Source organism: Coturnix japonica, chromosome 15, assembly GCF_001577835.2.
Source record: "Coturnix japonica isolate 7356 chromosome 15, Coturnix japonica 2.1, whole genome shotgun sequence".
NCBI lineage: Eukaryota > Metazoa > Chordata > Aves > Galliformes > Phasianidae > Coturnix > Coturnix japonica.
Window position 1 is genome coordinate 11,202,556 of NC_029530.1, and position 20,744 is coordinate 11,223,299.

Genomic DNA, 20,744 nt, shown 5'->3' on the forward strand with positions numbered 1-20,744 from the left:
GTGTGCTTTGTCTGGACGCTTTTTCTACTGCCGCAAGGGCACAGCCTTCCTTCCACTGGTAAACTCTCATTTTCCCCATCCTAGAGGCTGTAAAAATTAAATCTCACCTGTATATTTAAAACCTTTCAAGCCTCAAGATAAAGGGCTTTAAGCCCAGGAGCTCCTGGAAGGCTGCTCAGGGCTGATAATGGTCTTTGCTGCCAGCCTCTGGAGCTCTGTGTCTAGGAAAGGGAAGGGAGGGGATGTGCAATAAACTCCTCACCTTGTTCACTAAAGGGCTTCAGGTGGCAGCACATGGCCTCTTATTGTGCCAGCCATAGATGGAGGCACCTTTTCATCCTGTCCTGTCTCACTAAATCTCTTCCCTCTCCCTTCTTCAAATTACTTGTTTTTAAAGGCACTGAGTTCTTTCTATATCATGCTGGCAAGCACCCTGCAGGTTGGGGCAAGGAGGGTTTGGCCACCTGACTGGAAAGGCTTGGTCTGTGTGGTGCCAGGGGTAGAGAGGGCAACTGGATGGAGCCCTGCAGGGAAACTTGGCTCTGGAGGTAGAACTGGGAAGTGTTAAAGTATCTCTGGCCCCATTCAGGTTCTCTCATACCATCAGAGAGAGCACTGAGCCTAGGAAAATAGTCAAGTAGATAGTGGTAATGCCACAGTGAGTTACTTAGCTTGGTCCTCCTGAGCACAGCATCAGATATGCTGTAGGGGCTGAAGCTGATGTGAAAAACAAGTTGTCTAGGAAGGGAAGAACTTGGGAAGCCAATGTATGACAGCTAGTGTATCTAACAACAGCCGTCATGTTGTTAGATGTGGTTTCACACACAGTGGGTATGTATTAGCAAGAGATGAGGTGTTAGAGCACTTACAGAACTGTACTTTTGCAAGTCCGGGGCTCCTTGCCTAGTTCAGTAGGTGTCTGGCAAGGATTCATGTGGGGGTGCTTGGGGGGATGAGGAGTAGGTTTATGGAGTTTCTATGTTCAGAGGATTTTGTTTCTAGAGGGAACTGTTCACATGTGCATGCTGAGTCTGCCTCAGGCTTTGTTCACTGAGTCTGATCTTGCTGAAGCAGTGACTGCCTGCTGGGGCAGGGGGCAAGCTCACTCCAGATTTCGTTTTGTTGTGTCTTACAGCATTGAGTTTTCTATTTTTGTATCAGATGGTGACACAACTGTAAAGGGCTCAGAGAAAACATCAGCACAGGATGATGAGGAAGAAGAAGAGGAAGATGAGGAAGAGAGCATTCCAGGGTGTACCTTGTTCATCAAGAACCTCAACTTTAACACCACAGAAGACACTCTGAAGGAGGTAAGCCATAAGCAAGGAGTGGAGTCTGGGTTTTGCTTAGTACAGGCAGGCTGCTCTGATGGAATAGAAGCAGGTTGAGACCACGCTGGTCCCCTTGCTGCTGGAAGGTTTGCATGGGCTTGAAGAAGGGGTTCTCCTGTGCTGCAGAGAGCAGGGAGAAAGGTGTTCTCCACCTCTGCTGTGCTAAGGATAAGATCTTGAAAGGAGATAAATTGCCAGTGGCATAGCCTTAAAGGTATAGGAGGGAGCACTGGATAATATCAGGTCTGGGAATCTCCACTTTTGAGTTATAGGCTTCAATTTGACAGATGTATCTGAAACAGTTTTGGTGGATTTGAATTCTACCTTGGGACAGGTGGAGGCAGTAGGAAATCTTTTTAAGACTCTTCATTTCCCATTATTCTCCTTGGGATCAGTACTTGCGCAGCTGTAATACTGCTTTACATGCTAAGGCAATAAATAAAACGATTATTTCATTGTCATGTGCTTTTCATCTTAAATTTTGTACCAGTATGGAGCTGTTTGTGTTACTTTACCTCAGCAAAGCATTTGGGAGAGATTGTAGCATTTCTAAAACCACATGTGATATTAATAGTGAAGCTGGGAAAAAACAGCTGGAAGTTCTCGCCTCTGCCACTCTGTGGCCTTGTGATCCACCATATTTCATGGTCCAAGAATGGTGGTGGGGTGTCAGTCCATCCTGGACCTGTGCTACTTCATCTTGGGATGGAGGTGCTGGTATAGATCTGGTCCAGCTGCCTGTGGGGACAAATGTAAATGTTTGGAGAATGACTGGGTCTTCTTTTTTTCTATCTTTCTTTTTTCCCTGGTACCTTCCAGTTGCTGTTTTACAAAGGAGTCATACAAATGTTGTGCCACTGTAAGACAGCCCATGCTGCCCTGCAGCCCACTCTTATAACTCTGGTAGGAGCTGTTTTCTCAGGGGCATTGCAGGAGTTACCTGCAGTTGGGTCCCTGCCTGCATGGGGCAGCTGTAATCTGCTGTGGTCCTCCACAACAAACACAGAGGTCTGTGGTTTCTGAGGAGTGGTGAAGGATTTCTGGCAACATCTGTATTGATTTATTTACGAGACTGTGTGTGTATTTGCACAGAAATAATTTTGTAAGAGAAAAAGCAGCTGTGCTGCCTGGGTGTCAGGTGTGCCTGGTGGGGAGGTGGGCTTGTGAGCATGTGTTCCTGGCTCTGAATGAGTGCTACGCTGTCACTCAAACTGACTCATAAGCCTCTGACAAAGGGTGTCTGAATTCCTTGCAGACATTCTCCAAAGTGGGAGCTGTGAAGAGCAGCACAATATCCAAGAAGAAAGACAAAGCAGGTACTCTAGATGTTACTGTTCAATTTCTTCCCACAGCTGGTTGCTGGGGGCTCAGGTGTGGCATTGCGTTAGCATTCATCTGGATGAGCATTTGTTAGGTTTGCATTGACGAAATCTTCAGTGTTTCTAGAAGTGTGCCTGTTGAAATGGCTGAAAACAGCAGCCAAAAACACAGTGGAGTTCAGTCTAGAAGGTTAAGCGGAATTGTGGAACTTATAGAGATGTGGCCTTCTCATGAGATCAGGACAGAGAAGCCAACTCCTTCAGGATCACAGAGCAGGATGCAAGTTGAAAGGGACCAGTGTACTTAAATGATTGAACATGTGCACGACACTTTATCCACAGCAGCAGCCACAGTGTTCAAGGGTGCCTGGCTGAGTACTGCTCTGAGCGGGCATTGTTTGCTGCCTGTGCTGATCCCAGCAGGATCTCTGCCTATCTCTCATGGAGTTGGACAGGACAGGGACTGTGTAAGGCAAGTGCAGCTAGGTGGGCTGCATCTTTCCAGTTTTAGGCTAGGGATTGTACAGCTCTGTGGGACTTCGCCTTAGGGAAAGGCTCCCTTGGCATCCTTTTGCATGGGATGCTTAAAAACTCTGATTCAGTGCCTACCAGAACTATTGGTTTCTGTTGTTGCAGGGTGATCTCAACATCCTGCTGCCTCTCAAGTTCAGAAGTTAGAAATTTGCTAATGCATTTTTGCTTGTGAATTTTTCCTTTCCTCTCCTAGCTTTACTTACGGGCTTGGAAATCGCAACTGCCTTTCCCGGTCACAGAAGCTTATTCTGTTTTTTGCCTGCCTCACAGACATTCTGTCTTTGAAATGTTGAGCTTTTGATTCATCGTAGTGGGAAATCATCCCATTACTTGCACATGACAGTTTGCTTGGTTCCCAGCAATGGTCAGTAACTGCCTACTTGCAGTGTGTTAACCAAAACCAATTTCTGAAAAGGTTGCAGATTAGAAAAGTCTCATCTGGGGACTAGACTGTAACCTGCATATTTCTTTCCCATAACAAAAGTCACACTTATGTCTGGGCTGTTTACAAATTTCCACAGTGAAGATCTTGTTTCGTACGTGAGGAGAATGTTCTGTGTATAAGCAGAGGCCTGTGTATCTATAATAGGATCAGTCACCCTGACTACAAACAGTGGTTGTTCTGTAGGACATACAGTTATTGTTTTATTTATGGAGGCTGTGCTTAAATCTCACAAAGCTAAAAATCAGTTTGGCATACAATACCATCTCTGACATCAGCACCAAAACAAGCTCTTCAAACTAAGCATCCATTCTAGAGCAGTATCTTGTTCTATGCAAGCTGGCAAGGAATGCTAATGAGGAACATGACAGTCAGGACATGGACAGGTTGGCCTCTTCTCTGGTGTATTAGTTTTTGCCTTCCTCCCCCCCCCCCATTTTTAACAGTCAGAAATTCAGGGAATTTTTGTGCTCACAGTTTTCTCTGGAACCTGTTGGGCACTGCAGTTGATTGTGCAAATCTGTGTAATGCTGTGGCAGTGTTAGTAGTTAGTATGTAACAACACTTTATTTTGATTTGTATTTAAATGTGCTTTTTAGTATCGTTGTTTCCCACTATCGTAACAATTCTCCTTTTCCTTCTGATAGGCACTTTGCTTTCTATGGGCTTTGGATTTGTGGAGTACAAGAAGCCAGAGAGTGCTCAGAAAGCCTTGCGACAGCTCCAGGTAAGCTGAGGTGTTGTTGGGCCTGGTTTCTTTTTAGAGACAGTGGGGAAATAGTGTAGACAAACTGCAAGGTTCAAAATCTAGTTGAGGAGGAGGGGTATGTACCCTCTTCCTGCCAATACTTAAAAAGATATTTGTTACCAGCGCCTAAAAGAAACCTACAAGAAAGTAGGAGGGGGGCACTTTATCAAGGAATGTCATGACAGGACAAGAGATAATAGCTTTAAAATAAAGAAAAAGGATCTAGATGACATAGTAGGAAGAAATTCTTTACTCAGAGGGTGCGGAGTCACTGGAACAGATTGCACAGAGGTGCTGTAGATGCTGCATCCCTGGGGTGCCCAAAGTCAGGTTGCATGGGGCCCTTAGCAGCCGTATCTGGTGGGAGGTGTTCCTGACTGTGGCAGAAGAGTTGGAACTAGATGCTCCAAGCTCCCTTCTAGCTCAAGCCGTTCCGTGGTTCTCTGTACGGGGCAATAGTTTGTACAGAAGAGTGTTTATTAGCACTGATCCAATGCAGAGATAGCAGAAAATGTGGAATTATTAAAATTCAAAAAGTTTATTCTGCAAGCTTTCCTCTGCAGAGCTGACAGAGACCCAATCCCCCCAAAAATAAGTATAACTTAGTACTTGGTGTTGTGGGGTTCTGTTTTATCTTTAGTGAGCCTGTCTGTGCTTCAGGCGCTTGTAGCCTCACGCTTTCTCTATCACACATGCCATAGGGCTTGGATGCTCTTCAAGGGTATAAGGTGTTGCTGGAACAACACCTGGGTGATACAGGTCTGACAGCAAAAGCACTCCTTATCTAAACAGACTTGGTGGAATTTCTCTGTGTGTAATCGCTGTTTGCTCTGTGACCACTATCCATGGGTCTCACCTTCTACAGGTGGTGATTTTGCATACCACAGCTGGTGTAGTCTTGAGGTAGATGGGTGTCTTGCATTGTTTTGAACAGCAGAATCCTGGGGTATAAGAGAAAGCAGGACAATTGAGATTTTGCAGAGGGAGTGGGCAGTAGGGCTCCAGGTTCTCAGCGTAAAGCTTTTGCATGCCCTATGCTGTGTCAGGACTAATTGGGCTGCTTGTTTTCTGTGCTTTAATGTGTGGTTAGCAGGAGACAGAAGACTTTTGGTCTTGGCTATTGACAGCAAGTGAGTCATCCTTGGCTCATTCCAGAACAAGCAGTAAGGTGCTCCCTGCCTTTTGAAGATTTTACAGTCCAGAAAGAGAAGAAACAGTAGCCCAGGGCAAGGAAATGACTTGCCTTTGCCAGACTAGTGGCAGAGCTGAGGCCAATGGGCAGACATCAATGTGCTGTCTGCTTCCTCGGTTAGTCAGACTGTCTCCAGCTTCATAGCAGAACCTTGCCTTGTATGAACGGGGAAGAACTTCAGTGAGAAGGAAAGAAATATATGGAGAACAAAGATGTGAAATGCTATGCTTGTATCCCAAAGCTTGAATGCTGTTGTGACTCACATTTTTTTGTTTTCATTTTAACTTTTAGGGCTGCATTGTAGATGGCCACAAGCTCGAAGTTAAAATCTCTGAGAGAGCTGTCAGGTAAATCTGTCTTCCCTCTGTAGCGTGGTTACATTTAGTCTGTGCTAGATCTTGGTAGGCTCTTCATTTCTAGCATCTCTGCTTCATAAGGATGCGGGGCCAGTAGTACTTTGGCTGTTTGACGTGTCAGCCTTGTTGTGCGTTGCATGGAGTTGCCTTAGTCAGTACTTGGAAAGGAAGAAATTAAAAAGGAAGAAAAAAAAAGTAGATGTGAAGGTGCTTGTTTACTAAGAGACTGACTACCAAGTGAAACCCTAAGCAGCATGCACTGCTGGTGTGCCAAAAGTGGGTGCAAGGTGAGAACCAAGCATGTGATACTTATTTCATATTTAAGGAAAAGGCTTCTCTGAAAAATGCTCAACATTCTTTTGGTGGGGTGCCTCAGAGACAGACCTTTCTGTGAAGTTAGATTTCCTAATGTCATATAAAGAGAAGGACTGACTCAGGTTTGTACCTTTATTGCTGGAATCTGTGACTCATGTCCATTGGGATTTTGATGATCTATGCCTATGAGGTTTAAAAAATAAACCAAGTGTTTGAAGGTGATTATTGGCACCCTAAAAACTGTCTTGTAGGGACGCTTTAAGAAACACCTCACAGCATTTCCAAATGGCAAAATTCCTTTGCAAATCAGGTCCCTGGGGCCCAGAAGGCTGGCAGTTCACTAGCTGCACTCTGTATTTGTTTTTTTTTTAAGCATTCATGTCCATTCTGGATTTTAAAATCCAGCCTGTGATGTATAATGCTTTACTTTAAGCTACTGTATTTTTTTAAATGGTAGTTAAATTTTTATCTAGTTCAAATTCAACACAACCTGAGCAAAATAATTTAACAATATATTTTAGTTTTATTTACTGTTTTCTAAGTTAGTAGGTAGAAGAATGAACATTAGCTTGCATTAGACTACTTGTTTAAACATGTGCAAATGGTTCATCTCCTGATACTGAATAGACAGAATTTGCAGTCAAAAGAAAAGTCAGCTGCAGATGTGAATACAAACCTACTGCCTGAGCTCTGTTGTGGCTGCACTCAGCAAGCCAGAAGCTCTGATTTTAAATTGGGGATTTAAATTACTTGCATTCATTTCTTCTCTATGTAGCCCATGTCAGTCATCCCAATTGTCCATGACAATTATCCGTTGTCACCAGTATGAAGCCCACAAAGTTGTTGTGAGCTCGCTGGCTAATTCTGACAGCTGGCATTCAAGCAGACAACATGCCCTTACCTGTCTGTTCACCTGACAGGCCTGCTGTGAAGTCCTCTCGAAAGAAGCAGACAGTCAAGAAGCAGAAGACTTCCAAGATCCTGGTCCGAAACATCCCATTCCAGGCCACTGTCAGGGAGATCAGGGAGCTTTTCAGGTAGGAAAGCATTCTCTGTCGGGTCTGGGCAGTGCCCTGCTCAGGAGCCAGCAAGGTTTTAATGCAGGATCTTTTTGTTGGGTTGTAACTATGAATTTTGACTTCTTTGAGGTACCAAGTGAACTTGTAAATAGAAATGATGTAACAGGTTTTTCTGCTATAGAAATGCTGTCTGTGAGATAGATTACATATGCCAGAGTCTTGGCTCGAGTTCTTTGATCTGCCAAAGCTGGGTCACTCTGCAGCAGGCATCCACAGAGGATTGACATGTCCCCACATATAACAGATGACGCAGCCTTGGATGTTTTTTTCCCTCTTGTTTGTAAGGCTTGCAGCAGCGTTCCTGCTACTTGGCACACCTGGCTGGGAGGAGCACTGAGAGCCGCTGCAGACAGCTGGTGTGAGGTATCAGCTCGGGCCAGCTCCTCACTCCATCTGCCCTGTGCACACAATGCTGTAGCTCCTTCCCAGCCTGCAGGGAGCATATAAATCTGGCTGTGCCTTTGCTGCACTGGAGTGCGTACCTAATGTGCTGTGCATCCCTGTGGCTGCAGGGATGTGAGGTATGCATCTTGTCAGAGCCCATCCAGCAAAAAGTACCTTAAACCCTAACCTAGCGATCGGTAGGGATTTCAGTAGGGATTTCAATCCCAGCCTGCATTCTGCTATGTACCTCCTGCTCTCTTCATATCCTCAGCCCAGTTGTGCATTTGATGATACACTAAGCCTTGTAGTGTATCCCACAAAAGAGCTGTAGCTGTGTATAGTGTAGCTTATGTCGTCTGCTGCTGCCAGGGTAAGAATCCGGGTGGTAGGTCCAGGCCATGCTCCCCACTGTGCTGCTGGCTTGCTGGAGGAATCTGGGAGAGTCACTGTCTAGCTCTGCCTATCCATTTTGCTTTCAGCAATACTGAGGGTGGCATCGTCCATCTGCCGGATGTGAAGTCCTGGGTCAGGAGGAGGCTTTCCTGTGGAGCTGTTGTTTGTCTCAGCAGCAGGCAGTGGTTCTGCCGGGTCCAGGCCATGCTTTTCCTCAGCCATGGAACCACTTTTAACCCTTTGAAAGTTATCAGGCCATGCACCAAGAACTGCCTTACACAGAGCCACAAGGCCTTTCTGGGAGCAGGGGAAGCTCCTTTCCCTATATACCCGCTCTATGAGCTATGATGTTTTCCTGCCCTGACAGTGGGTAAGGACAGTAGGTCTGTGCTGCTACAGCCTGTGTTCTTGCAGGGTAGAAGGATGCCACTGGTGGTGACAAAAGCTGTATGCTGCAATGCTGTTTAGGAGTGGGGTCTTTGGTTTTAAGTGGGTGCACACCATGACTCAGCTCAGACATGTTCAGGAAAAGCATGGTATAAGGATTCACATAGAAGAGCAAAGGGGTTTTCGTGCTGTGCAGTTGTAACCTGGATGCTTTTGCTTCAGCACTGTCCTGAGGCCCCTAATAAGGCCCAAAAAAGCCTGGGGCTTCCAGGGCTGTGTGCTGAGGGCTGACAGCATGTTAGGCACTGCTCATTCAGAACTCAGCCTGTGTGGTTGCATCCATGTCCCACATAGCACCAGAGCAAACAATATTGAGGAACCTGTTTGCCTTTTAGGGTGCCAGGCTATGTTCATAGAATGGGGAGACTGTGAACATCAAGAAAGATCCCCGGTGGCGCAGTGGTTAAGGACGCCGCCTTGCAACACTGGGGCCCGGAGTTCGAATCCCCCCTGTGGCGCAAGTGGTAGAAGTGCCGCTCTACTACACAGAGGCTCGAATCCCGGGGGCTGGACTCGATGATCTCTAAGGTCCCTTCCAACCCGCACGAAACTATGAAACTATGAAAACGGATGAGTCTAGCGGAGAATGAGGGCTTTGCTGTGTGTTTTATTCTCCTACCTTGTCTGGCATCTGGGGCTGGGTAGAGGCAGGGTGGCTGTGATGCACATGGCAAGAAGCACACAGCCTCCAGCAGCATGCTGCTGCCAGCGCTCCAGGGTGATGCACAGACATCCATTTTGTTTACTTGGGTTCTGTGGAGATGGGAGTTTGGTCTTCAGTACAACAGCCGATGGTTTGGGGGTGCCCACAGTACTCCCTATGCCCTGCCAGCCATCCAGGCCTGCTGAAAGACTGAAACTGAGCACAACTGAGCACTGCCATGTGCTTTGTCTTCCAAGATGGCTCTTTGACAACAGATGCCTGTGCCCTGGAGCTTCTTGTGTTCCTGTGTTTAGGAACCTGTCTGATTTTTGTTATTGATTTGAAATCACGGATAGTAGTTGGGCGGCAGAGGCGGCATGGCCAGCAGGGCTGCAGGGGGCACTCTTAGCCTGCCCAGGAGAGTATCCGGGCTGTGCATGGCACCACCAGCCTGGGAACACAGGGACAGAGACAGGGCACAGCCCCAGCACAGAGCCAAGCTGGGGGCCCTGCGGACGAGCTATTGTTCAATGTGCTCCAAAGCCCTGAAGCCGATGTCTCTCAGCCTGCTCCCTTCTGCTTTCTTTTTTGTTTTGTTTTCTCAATTGCTTTGGCAGGAGAAAATGCATGTGTTTTTACCCCCCAAACAAATATTTGCATGTTTTGAGATTTTTTGACAAGCTGTCTTCATTTCTGTATCTCTCACAGGTAGGTGTTAATGGCGCTGAAACAGCAAAGCAAGGGAGCTGGATGTTTTGAACAGCAAATTGTGCAGGTTTCTGTACACCACTCAGGGTTTCCTGAGCTGGCAGTGCTGCCCCACTTGTCTTTATGCTTTTTAGTATTGTTGATTAAGGATCCATAGCTTGAATGCTTAGACCTGCCCAGCACTGCCGCTCTCATTCTTACAGCAGATGACAATAGATGTGGCTGCTGCCTTGCACTGGCTGCTTGGTGTGAGCATAGCTGTGCTGCCATGGGGCTCTGAGTGCCCACATCCATGTTGCTGCAGAGCTCTGCCTTCCCGTCCCCGGGTGCTGCTCTCTGCCATCCACTGGGGCTAGTTTTGTGAGATCTGATGGATGTTATTTTCTCCGGTGGGAGAAATGCTTTTCAATTATAGGGGCAGCTTTTGGGCTAGGTGTGAAGATTTCGCTTTTGTGGGTGTTTTTTTCCCCAATTTTGTTCTTTATTAGATTCTACTGTCATCTTCACTACCTGGAAAAATAACAAAAGACAAATGGTCCTTGGTTCTCCCTGAAGAGCCATAGTTAGGGGAGGAGAGACAAAGACACTGATATCCCATGAAGGCTGCTAATTTTTGCTACCAAATTGGTGGGCTTTTATGGCGTGACTTTTTTTTTTTCCGAAAGGGACTGTAGATGTGGCAGGTTGAATTGGAGATTTGTGAAAGGCCACATTTTCACAGATTGGAGCTCTGGCAATTTCTGAAAATTAGGCTCCTTTAAAATCTTACCACATTAGATCTGTGCAACCTTCATTGGATGTTCCAATTAACTGTTTGTTTCACAGCATCCTCTGCCATCCTCCTTCCCCCCCCACCTGCATCAACTTTCATGGATATCAAGTCATGGCTGATTTGCAGCTGGCCCGTAACATTTCAAGAAGATACATGTTTTATTTTCGCCATAAGAGATGTGGTTGGATTTGGAAAGAACTGTCTTATAGATCTCTGCCCAACAGATGCTATCCGAGACATCTATGGAGGCAGAGAGAACCTGCCTGGACTTGGACATCCCTGCTGCTTTTGCCACCAAAGGAACTGCATCTTAAGTTGCATGTTCTGAGACTGGCACTGTTTCCTTTTAATTTCTTTGCAAAGTACACCTGTATGTATGTACAAAGTATGGAAAAGGGTCCTAAAATTGCCATAACCTCTGCTTCCAGCCCACCTCTGCCAATTGGGCACGCAAAAATTCCAAGCACTGCTCAAGATGAGGTGTCAGGGCAGTTCCTGGTTTTCTCCATTCTAACAAAGATGTGGCATTTGCTGCACCTGGCAAAACAGGTGTCTGAGCCTGATGAGGAGGAAGCAGATCTCCCTCTGTCAGAGGGCAGAAGTGAGAGCAGCAATGGGATGGGGCATGGGAGTGAGAGCTCTGCTAGGAGAAGGAACATCTCTGAAGAAAGATGCAATGGATAAACTGGCAGAGATTTATTATTATTATTATATTTTTTTTAAGGCAGTAGGTAGTCTTTATGAAGTTAATTTTATAAGATGATGCCTTTCACTTCTTCTGACCTATTATAATAAAGTGTAGTTATCAGAATGGGCTTTTCATTTCCCATTATGAAGGACACGGTGGTATAATGAGTCCGTCTGCCAGACACACTTGCTGTTCACACCTTTCTCCCAATAATGGAGCCTACATGGCTGCAGACAATTTCTCCTTCCTGGAGTAACAAGTAACGTTGCCCTGTTGAAGCTGTGGAAATCTTTGCTACTGAAAGGCAGAGGAGGGAAGAAAAAAGAAGTAGAGTGCCTTCATAAACATGTGAGTTTTTTAAGCAACTGCTGGGCAGTATTAATTAGGATGCACAGTGGAAATGCCCCTGGGATGCATGGCGCTGCAAGCATCACTTTCTGAGCAGCCCAACATCAGCTCTCTCTGAGTGATATTTTGCTTTTAAAGCCCTAAATGTTGTGCTAGAAAGGTTTCAAAATCCATTGCTTCCATGTTGCTTCCTAGTTGCTTCCATTCCCATCTCGGTGATTTGAGGGGCAGAGGTGAGGTTGCTAGCTGTGCAGGCACCAAGTGGGCTGGACCCTACTACTGCTGCAGGAGAAGGGGAATTCATCTCCCCCTTTCTAAGAAGGGCTGCTGGGAGCTGCTGGGATTGTGCCCTACTTGCCTGGGCTGTGCATGCAAGCAGACTGAGCTGCATTTCAGCCATTGTATCAAGGTGGTCCAACAGTCAGCCTGCAGCTACCATGGGTTTGAGGGACTTGTGTCTTGGGGAGGAGGGGATGGGTGTTGGATAATAACAAAGCCAAAGTGAAACTCCTGTCCCATATGGGGTTGGCTGCTGGTTGGAAGCCAGGAGCTCCTGCTGCCCCTGCAGCAAACACAGAGTTGTTCCTCAGGCTGCTTCTGCCTGATGAGACCCTCGGGGTCACTTCCATGTTCAGGTGGGCAGGTTAGTCCACTGGTGCCCTCAGATGGACAGTCCCTTTTCTGGAGCGGTCTACAGCAATGGGGAGAAAGGCTCATCCTCTCCACCTTTGTGTGCTGGGCTTTAGGTGCACTGCAGAAGAGGATCCTCCTTTTGAGAAGAGATCAGTGTATGAGATGCTTGGATGGATGCTGCTGTGTTGGGGCCTGGAAATGTCTTTGCAGCTGAGCTTCAGCTACTCCACAGGCTGATTCAAATAAGTGATCAACCCTTGAGGACTACAGAGCAGTCATCAGTGTGCATGTGTGCTCTGGTACCCCCAGAGTACCCTGGATTACATACTAACAGAGCTTTAGATCCATTTTGCTGATCTTCAGGGGAAAAAAAACACGTGCTGCTGATTCCATTTCAAAGACAGTTTCCCCAAACTTATATGCTGCAAACCTGGGCCTGGAGTGCTGTGTAGCTGCGTGTCCTGGAGGAGCAGTGGGGGCCCCGTCCTTGAGAAGTATAAGTGCTAAGTGCTCAGGCATCCAGTGATGCTAGTGGATGATATGGCACTTCTTTAATGCTAGACCTCAGCTCTCACTTAGGATGTGAGGTGTGCACACTGCTGATGCCCTTGGTTGTCTGTGTGTGGGCATTGGGGCTGAACAAAGCTGCTCTGGGGTCATTGCTTTCAGCCCTGCTCCCATTGCAACTCAGCTCCTCTCAGCCCTTGCTTAGCAGGCACCATCTGCAGGTGAGATTGGACAGCACTTGGAAACAGTGGTGCTGTTAGGGATTAGCTTGAGTGATGGCTGCCTCCTTCCTGACTGAGAATCCTGCCCCATGGTGTCCTGCTCCCATGCAGGGCTCCAGACAGTGCCATGCAGATCTGTGCTGAGAGTGGCTTGGATCTGTGGGGCTGCTTTATTTCTGGCGCTATCTCAAAAAGCATAAATTAATGTTTACGTGTATATATTTTTTGTCCTTCTTCAAGCTGCTGCTTCTGTGTGGAAACCCAAACACAGCAGTAACTGGGCTGCTATTCAGAGAGTAGATACGTAACCGGCCACTTTAATTTGACTATCCAAAACAAGCCATGGGGTTCAGGAGAGTGAAATAGGTTTTTGGTGCTGTTTTTCGGTTTGAATCAAAAAGGTGTTTAACGCAGATAAGGAAACGTGTAACTTTGTGTTATCTTGGCAGGGCTGCTTTAAAAGGTGGATCTTCCCAAGAGCAGAAGGAAGATTTTTCAGTACATCCCTTTCCCTGCCTTAAATATTCATTTCAGCACTGGATTTTAATTTCTTTTTCCCCTCTTCCATGCTCAGTGTGCTCCACACTCACAGGTCCCCGAGCCACAGTGAGCTTTGGTTGGTTGTCCTGCTCAGTCCTGTTGCCTAGTGCCATGCAGGGCAGTGCTGGGCTGCTCCCCTACAGCAGTGCTTCTCATTGAGCTCCATTTGTTTTTGCTCATCAGCGCAGAGGGGCTGGGGAGATGAGGAGAGCTGGCAGAGGGGCTGCATGTCACACGTGTATCAGATAGAACCATGGTATTCTGCTCTGGGGCTTTTGCAGTTTTTCTGTGCCAGTGAGGACTGGCACAAGTGTGTGCACACATGTCCTTTCCTTGCTCAATATGAAATGAGGAATGCAGCACATAGAGGAGACAGCAGCCAGGGTTTTCTAAGTAAACCACTCTTGCTGTTAGTATTATAAGGTCTTCTTTTGTCCGAACTACTCAGAAGTTTATATGCATGTCTGTACATAAGGAAGGAAAAACGTACGACAAAAAAGCATAACCTCACACTGTAGCTGGTGTCCTTTGTCGCCTTTTGGTCATCCCTCTGGGGCTGGCAGCAGGACTGTGAGACCTGGGAAGTTGCAGTGTTGCTGGCCTAACTTCTGAGCTTGTATCTCAGCTTTTTAGCACGTGGAGCAATGAAGGTGTTTGTTTTCTTGATTTTTAAAATTCTTCTCTGTGTCATTTCTTAGCTTGTTGTTGGCCCAGCCACCTTCCATGTCTTTTGCTAGCATATGTGTGAGTATTTTTCTGTCACACTTCACAAGAAGCCCCTGAACGAGCCCCTAATGAATCACAGTTTCCAGCTCAAGATGACACTGTGTCTTTTATTTACATCTCTGTTTACATTGCTGCTCACTGCAGTGTTTCTTCCTCTCCCTCCACTGTGGTTTTCCAGCCCTGGAGCTGGTCTCTTGCTGCTCCTGGCAGGCTCTGCCCAGGACTCCCTGTGTCCAAGCACTTACTGTTGGCTTCTGCTGCCCGTGGCACCATGAGCATTTGTCTGCACTCCCCCCACACGCTGCTTTTCCTGATGAAACCCAGCCAAGGCAGAGCCTGCTGCCATCTGCCTTCTCGCCTGCCTTTGCTCCTCCCTCAGCAGTGCCTGAACCAGCTGAGTGCTTCCAGGCATCAGGCAGAGAAATCTGAAATGTGACAGCCTGTTCCAAGTGAGTGCGGGCAACTCCTGCAGCTCATCCTCCCAGGAGTGCAGTGCTGGGAATGGACGCTTGTTAGATGTCCAGCTACTCACATACCACCCCTTCCATGATGCCTATTTTCAGACTAAGGTTTTGTTAGTGGCATGGAGAACTGGTCCTAGGAGGATGCTCTGCTTTCTGCATACTCAGTGGTAGATGTACTGCTTCTCCATCTTTGCTTCTCCCAGCTTGGGTCTGACTACTTGTCCTCCGTCCCTTTCACCAGATGTCTGTGCCAGCAGCTGAAGGGTTAAAAGACTTCAGGGGTGGGGGGAGCACAGAGCTGAGGTACTTCAGATGCTCATTACTCACTGCCATCTTCCCCCAAAATCATATTAATTTCACGCTGTCATGCAGGACTGCGTTGTCTCTCCCGTCAGCATCCAAGAAGGGGGGGAGTGCCTGTCTCTGCCTGCCATAGGGATGTTTGTGGGGAGAACTGCACCCACTGTCCCCATGGCTGTACCGCCCCCCCCCCAACCCATTAGGGCTAAGCTTCCACTGCTTGTGAGGGCCCAGGGGCCTGTGGTGCTTTCCCAGCTGCCCACTCCTGCTGATCATTTTCCACCCCCACAACTTGTGCAAAAACCCCATGAAATGAGGTGTGCTGCAGCAGGGGGGACGAGGGGGGGGAGCAGCCACCCTGCCCTACCTGCATGCAGAGGTGATGCTGCTGGCAGGTCCCTTCTCACCTCCCCTGTCACACCACTGCAGCCCAGCTCTCTGCACCTCTGCACTGCCTACATTACCTCCTTCACTTTGTGATTTTCTGTTTTATTATTTTTTTCCTGAGGAGGGTGGGGGCGTTAGGCTCAAAGGGTCAGGCTATCTCCTCCCTGTCTCCCATCACCCCCCATGACTGTGCTCCTTGCAACACGCAGCCCCCCCAGTGGCAGTAATTCAGTTCCGCTGTGTGCAGTGGGTGGGCTCAGAGGGATGGCTCTGAGGTGATGCTGACCATCCTGCAACCGGCAGGACCTACTTGCTCTCACAAGCTGTTTTCCTGAGGAAATGGGGTTCTCCATCTGCCCACATCACTTCTCACCTTTGAGGCTGAAGAGGGTGCAGGGCAGCTGGATTCCTACCAGTAACACAGGACTGTGGTGGTGGTTGGAAAATGGTGCACAGACCACTGCTGCCAGCACATAGTGCTGCTCATTGCCAGTGCTTTCTGATAACTAGCTGAGTGGCAATGAGTCAGGTGTTATTTTGTGTTCTTTAATCTCCCTCCAAGCATCTCGCTCATGCTTTCCCATCTCCACTTCCTTTTGAGGTCCCTCTTCCTATAGATGCCATCCTCTGATGTGTGCCCTCCAGCACACTACTGGCACACAGCTGTAGCCTTTCATCAGTCCCAGCCCCGTTGGTGCCCCTGCTCTGCTCTCCCCCCAGCAGCTCACAGGGAGCTCCCAGCCTTCCTTGGCTAGAGCACTGCATGCAGCAGCCAGCAGAACCAAGGTGCATTGTGCTCTGCAGGAATGCTTCAGCATCCATTTCTCCTTCTGTAGCAGTGAGCTCCCACTTGCTGGCATTGATGGTTGGACTGGATGATCGTACAGGTCTTTTCCAACCTTGGTGATTCTGTGATTCTGCTCTGTGCTGCAGATGAAGCAGGTAAGGGGGAGTGCACACCCAGTACTCCCAGCAAAAGCCCTTTGCATACACTCACCTGCCCTGTGGATTTTGCACGTAGGGGGCATCACTATCTGGAAGCAGGAGCACTTTAAGGCAGGAGGAAGCAGCAGTGCTGGGATGTGCATGGCACACAAGGACAGCTCCTGAGCCTGCACCTGTGTTAGCATGGAGCATAGAATGTGGCTAGGTCAGCACATGTCCCAGCAGTGCAGCATTGGGGTGGTTGGTTACCACCCGGGGCTCTGCTGCTGTCTCTCAGCTGTTGTGGTGCAAGCTGAGGGAACACACAGAACATCTGGAAATATTCCTGTGCTTACAGTCCTTCTGCAGCATATCAAGCTGCATGCAACCTGACAACTGGTGGCAGTGCTGCTGCTGAGTTTTGCTCTGCTCTGCATCCTTTGTCTCCTCTTGGTCTGAGGAACTCGGATGCAGCTGTGGGAGCTGTGTGCTCTGTGCTGTGCTCAGATCTCCCCATCCTCGCTGTATTGAGGCACCAGAACACAAACACTTCACTCAGGCTTCCACGTTCTGAATGCATTTGCATGCATTTGATCTTCCCTACATGTTTCTCTGTTCTCCTGATGAAAACAATTAATCTGGTTATTTTTCGAAGTCATCCTGCAGCTTTACAGGAACAAGACTTAAATTAGGTTTCTCTTTAAAGCAGAGCTATGTTAAAATAGCTCTCTGCCTATAAATACCTCCTTGCTTCTATATTTATTCTCCGGCTTGGTGCAGGAGGGTCTGTGCTGGTTTCTGCCTGTAGGTACGAGATTGCAGCCAGTTCCTGCAGCAGTGCTGTTTTCTATGCAGGGTGCCCTGTGTGAACCTTTGGGGGGTTCAGGGCACGGCTGCATCTCCCTTCTCATTTTTAGTGCTTTGCCAGTTGCACAAATTCTTCTCTCTTTGAAACCAGCTGACTCATAAGAAGCACAGAGCAAAGGAGATTTGTACTGGGCCCTCCTGCAAGCACTATTTTTAGCATAACTTATTTCTGACTGTAGTTGCACTCTGATCAGGCTTTTCAAAAGAACCAGGAAGAGATGAATCCCCAATCTCAGCACTGTTCGGGCTGTGGGTTGCTTTGAAATCCCAACGTGCAGGAGGTGGGTGTGGGTATCGCCGCTCCTCAGCCCTGCTCCTGCATGGTGCTGTGCTGGAGCTGCATGGCTCAGGAGCTCCATAGAACACTGTGGGTGTGAAGTCCATGAACAGATTCCAGCTCCATGTGTTTGGGATGTATGGGTGTCAGCCTGGTTCTTCTGGTGCCTGCAGTGCCTAACCCGGCACTGCACCTTCCCTTTGCCACCCAGAGCATTGGGATGGAGAGGTACAGAAGGAGATCTGTCTGTGCTTTAAGTAATGAATCTTTAAGCATGAAAATAACTGCATATAATGCCCAGGTGTCTTCCCAGGGAGTGTGAGCATGCTTAGCGAGTCCTAGGCACTTCTCTTTGGTCTTACCAAAGCAAGGATGACAAGTGCCTCCAGCTGTGAGGCAGACCTCAGTAAGGAGTCGCATCTCAGCACCGTGCTAAGCCCTGTGGAGCAGGATTAAACGTGACAGCATTACGAAACCAAGCCTGGTGCTAGCACCTGTTTAAAAATGACTTAAGTGGTGGGATATTAAAACTTTAAAACCTGCCACTGTGCTGCTGATGGAGGATTTAAAAAATAATAATTACCGTTTTTTTTTTGTCCCCCTTTTTGCTTGGTTTTCAGAATTGGTTTCTTTCTGTTTAGCATGCAGCCTAATTGCGTAATTACACGATAGACTGGAGTAGAATTTAGTGTGTGTAATACCAGTTATAAAGAAGAGCCCTAATTATGTATATCTTCTCAGGTAAATAATACATCAGGGGCACGGAGTGGCCTAATTACTGCTCTGAAAACCTGCCTAATGACTAATTTACATGGAATTTCAGAAAGCTTTTGATAAGGTCCCTCATAAGCAACGTTAAAGAAAATAAATCGAGAAGGGATAAAATGTTTTGTTACATTTTTAAGCGAGCAGTTGAGGCGAAGGGGAAACAGCCCCCATGCTCATGTTGTGTGTTGTGGGAGATAGGGATGCCCTGGGGCTGCTGAGACCCCTGGAACAGAGCCTGAGAGCCCTTCGCAGGGAGTCTTGGAGACTTCTGAAGCCTCGGTGGGGTCCCGTGTGAGCACTGAGCTACCACAGGGAGGAAGGAAACTTTGCTTTTGAGTCTCTTTTGTGTGTTCCCAACTGCTGGAGCCAAACCTGAGGAAGGGAATGAGCACGAAGGGCCTATGCACGCTGGGCAGAAATAGAGCATGGGGATCTTTGTGCCTGGCCAGTGACATGCTAATTGGCTTTCCTTCCTAGCAAGCTTTGCAAATGATGGTCTTTTAGTTGTCAGCAAGATAAACAGTTGCTGCAGCAGGTGTGCCAAAATCACTGTCTGGATATAATTAGACATGTTTACCAAGAGCACCCAAGAAATGCAACAGAGTTGCTTGTCCCAGGCATGTCTGTCATGATCTGCGTCCTGGGTGTGGGCACGCTGCTCTGCATGGCCTGAATCACAGAATCACCAAGGTTGGAAAAGACCTACAAGATCATCCACTCCAACCATCCACCCATCACCAATAGTTCTCACTAAACCACATCCCTCAACACAGTGTCCAAACGTTCATTGAACACCTCCAGGGTTGGTGACTCCTCCACCTCCCTGGGCAGCCCATTGCACTGCCTGACCACTCATTCAGAGAAGTAGTGTTTCCTAACATCCAGCCTGAACTTCCCCTGGTGCAGCTTGAAGCAGTTCCCTCTAGTGCTATTACCAGTTACATGAGAGAAGAAGCCGACCTCCAGCTCACAACAACCTCCCTTCAGGTAGTTATAGAGAGCAACGTAGTCTCCCCTGAGCCTCCTCTTCTGCAGACTGAACAATCCCAGCTCCCTGAGCTGCTCCTCATAAGGCCTGTGCTCCATCTTTGTTGCCCTTCTTTGAACACACTTCTGGGCTGTGATGTCTTTCTTGCAGTGAGGGGCCCAGAACTGAGTACATGGGGACAATTACTTCCCTGTTCCTGCTGTCAGCACTGTTTCTGATGCAAGCCAGAATGCTGTTGGCCTTCTTGGCCCCCTGGGTGCACTGCTGGCTCATGTTCAGCCGAGCATCAACTGGTGCTCCCAGATCCATTTCCTCTACACAGTCTTCCAGCCACTCCAGCCCAAGCCTGTAGCGCTGCCTGGGGTTGTTGTGGTCAAAGTGCAGGACCCAGCATTTGGTCTTGTTGAAACTCATCCCATTGGCTTCAGCCCAGCTCTCCAGCCTGTTCAGATTCCTCTGCAGGGCCTCACTACTCCCAGGCAGATTGACACAGGTCAGCACCTGCCCATGCCCTTGTACTGTTGGGGTGTCCTTCTTACAGCTGCCTTTCTACCCTTGATACTGTGCCCAGGGCATTAACTCAGTCCGTCATGTTACACCATTTCTTAATCCCAAACGCCTTCACTGGCTGACAAGCTCTGTGTGTCTTTGTGTGAGGCTGGTAAGCAGCAGCCATCAGCTCAAGCAGTGGTTAAGTGTTGGCTTTCCAAGGCTGCCAAGGCAGGGAGCTGAGCCTGGTGGCCATCTCCAGCCTTCAGAGCCTTTGGAAGTGCTGCTCCTGGTTTTGGTGATCTCCTTCCATCAGGGCGAGTCACAAGGTGTTCCCCATGGAAAGGCTGGTTCCAGCACCTACCTCCTGGGGAAGCCTTGTGTGTCCTTCAGCACACAAGCAGCATCCCAGAGCTCCCCAGGTCCAAGCATTGGGGCAGCCCAAGGCTGGGAGCCATGCAGGCAGCATCGAGCATTGCCATTGCCCAGGGGCAGGGCAGAGACAGCTGCCACTGGCTGGAGACACGGAGGGGTCCGGCTGTTGGTGTCTGGCCGTGCCCTGGAGCTGCTGTGCCCCTCTGCAGGTGCCCCCCTGCCCCTCGTGCCCCCTGTCCCCAGCTGCGGGGTTACCAAGGAGACAGCACTGATGGTGCTGGTGATAACAGTAATGGGGGAGATAGGTGGCAGATTAATTCCTGAACTGCCTAACAGGATTTAAGCTAACAAGAGAGGAGGGCTTTTTTTCTTCCTTCCTTTCCCTTCCTCCTTTCAGATATTTCCTGTGCTGGGGATAACAACACCGAGGAGTGTTAAATTGGCTCTGAATGTCCACCCCTGGCTGTCCGCATTCTTGCAACGATTTCATTAGCTTGAATTATCCACGTTATTTTCTTGTAATGGGATTAGCCGAAGTGGAGTCAGCCTGAGTCCTGCAGCGGGGGGCGGGAGGGCCGT

General features: G+C 48.2%; 1 protein-coding gene across 5 annotated transcripts in view; it reads left to right on the forward strand.

The window, feature by feature from the left end:
• Positions 1-20,744, forward strand: part of RBM19 (RNA binding motif protein 19) — a 45,662-nt gene that overhangs the window by 11,493 nt on the left and 13,425 nt on the right. For 4 of the 5 annotated variants that reach the window (XM_015878372.2, XM_015878371.2, XM_015878373.2 and 1 more), the window contains exons 17-21: positions 1,162-1,310; positions 2,587-2,647; positions 4,274-4,353; positions 5,858-5,913; positions 7,158-7,274. In XM_015878372.2, the coding sequence (XP_015733858.1) occupies positions 1,162-1,310; positions 2,587-2,647; positions 4,274-4,353; positions 5,858-5,913; positions 7,158-7,274 (463 nt within the window). Of the gene's footprint in view, positions 1-1,161; positions 1,311-2,586; positions 2,648-4,273; positions 4,354-5,857; positions 5,914-7,157; positions 7,275-10,716; positions 11,475-20,744 lie in introns of those variants that run through there. The other variant, XM_015878370.2, reaches the window with a different exon arrangement.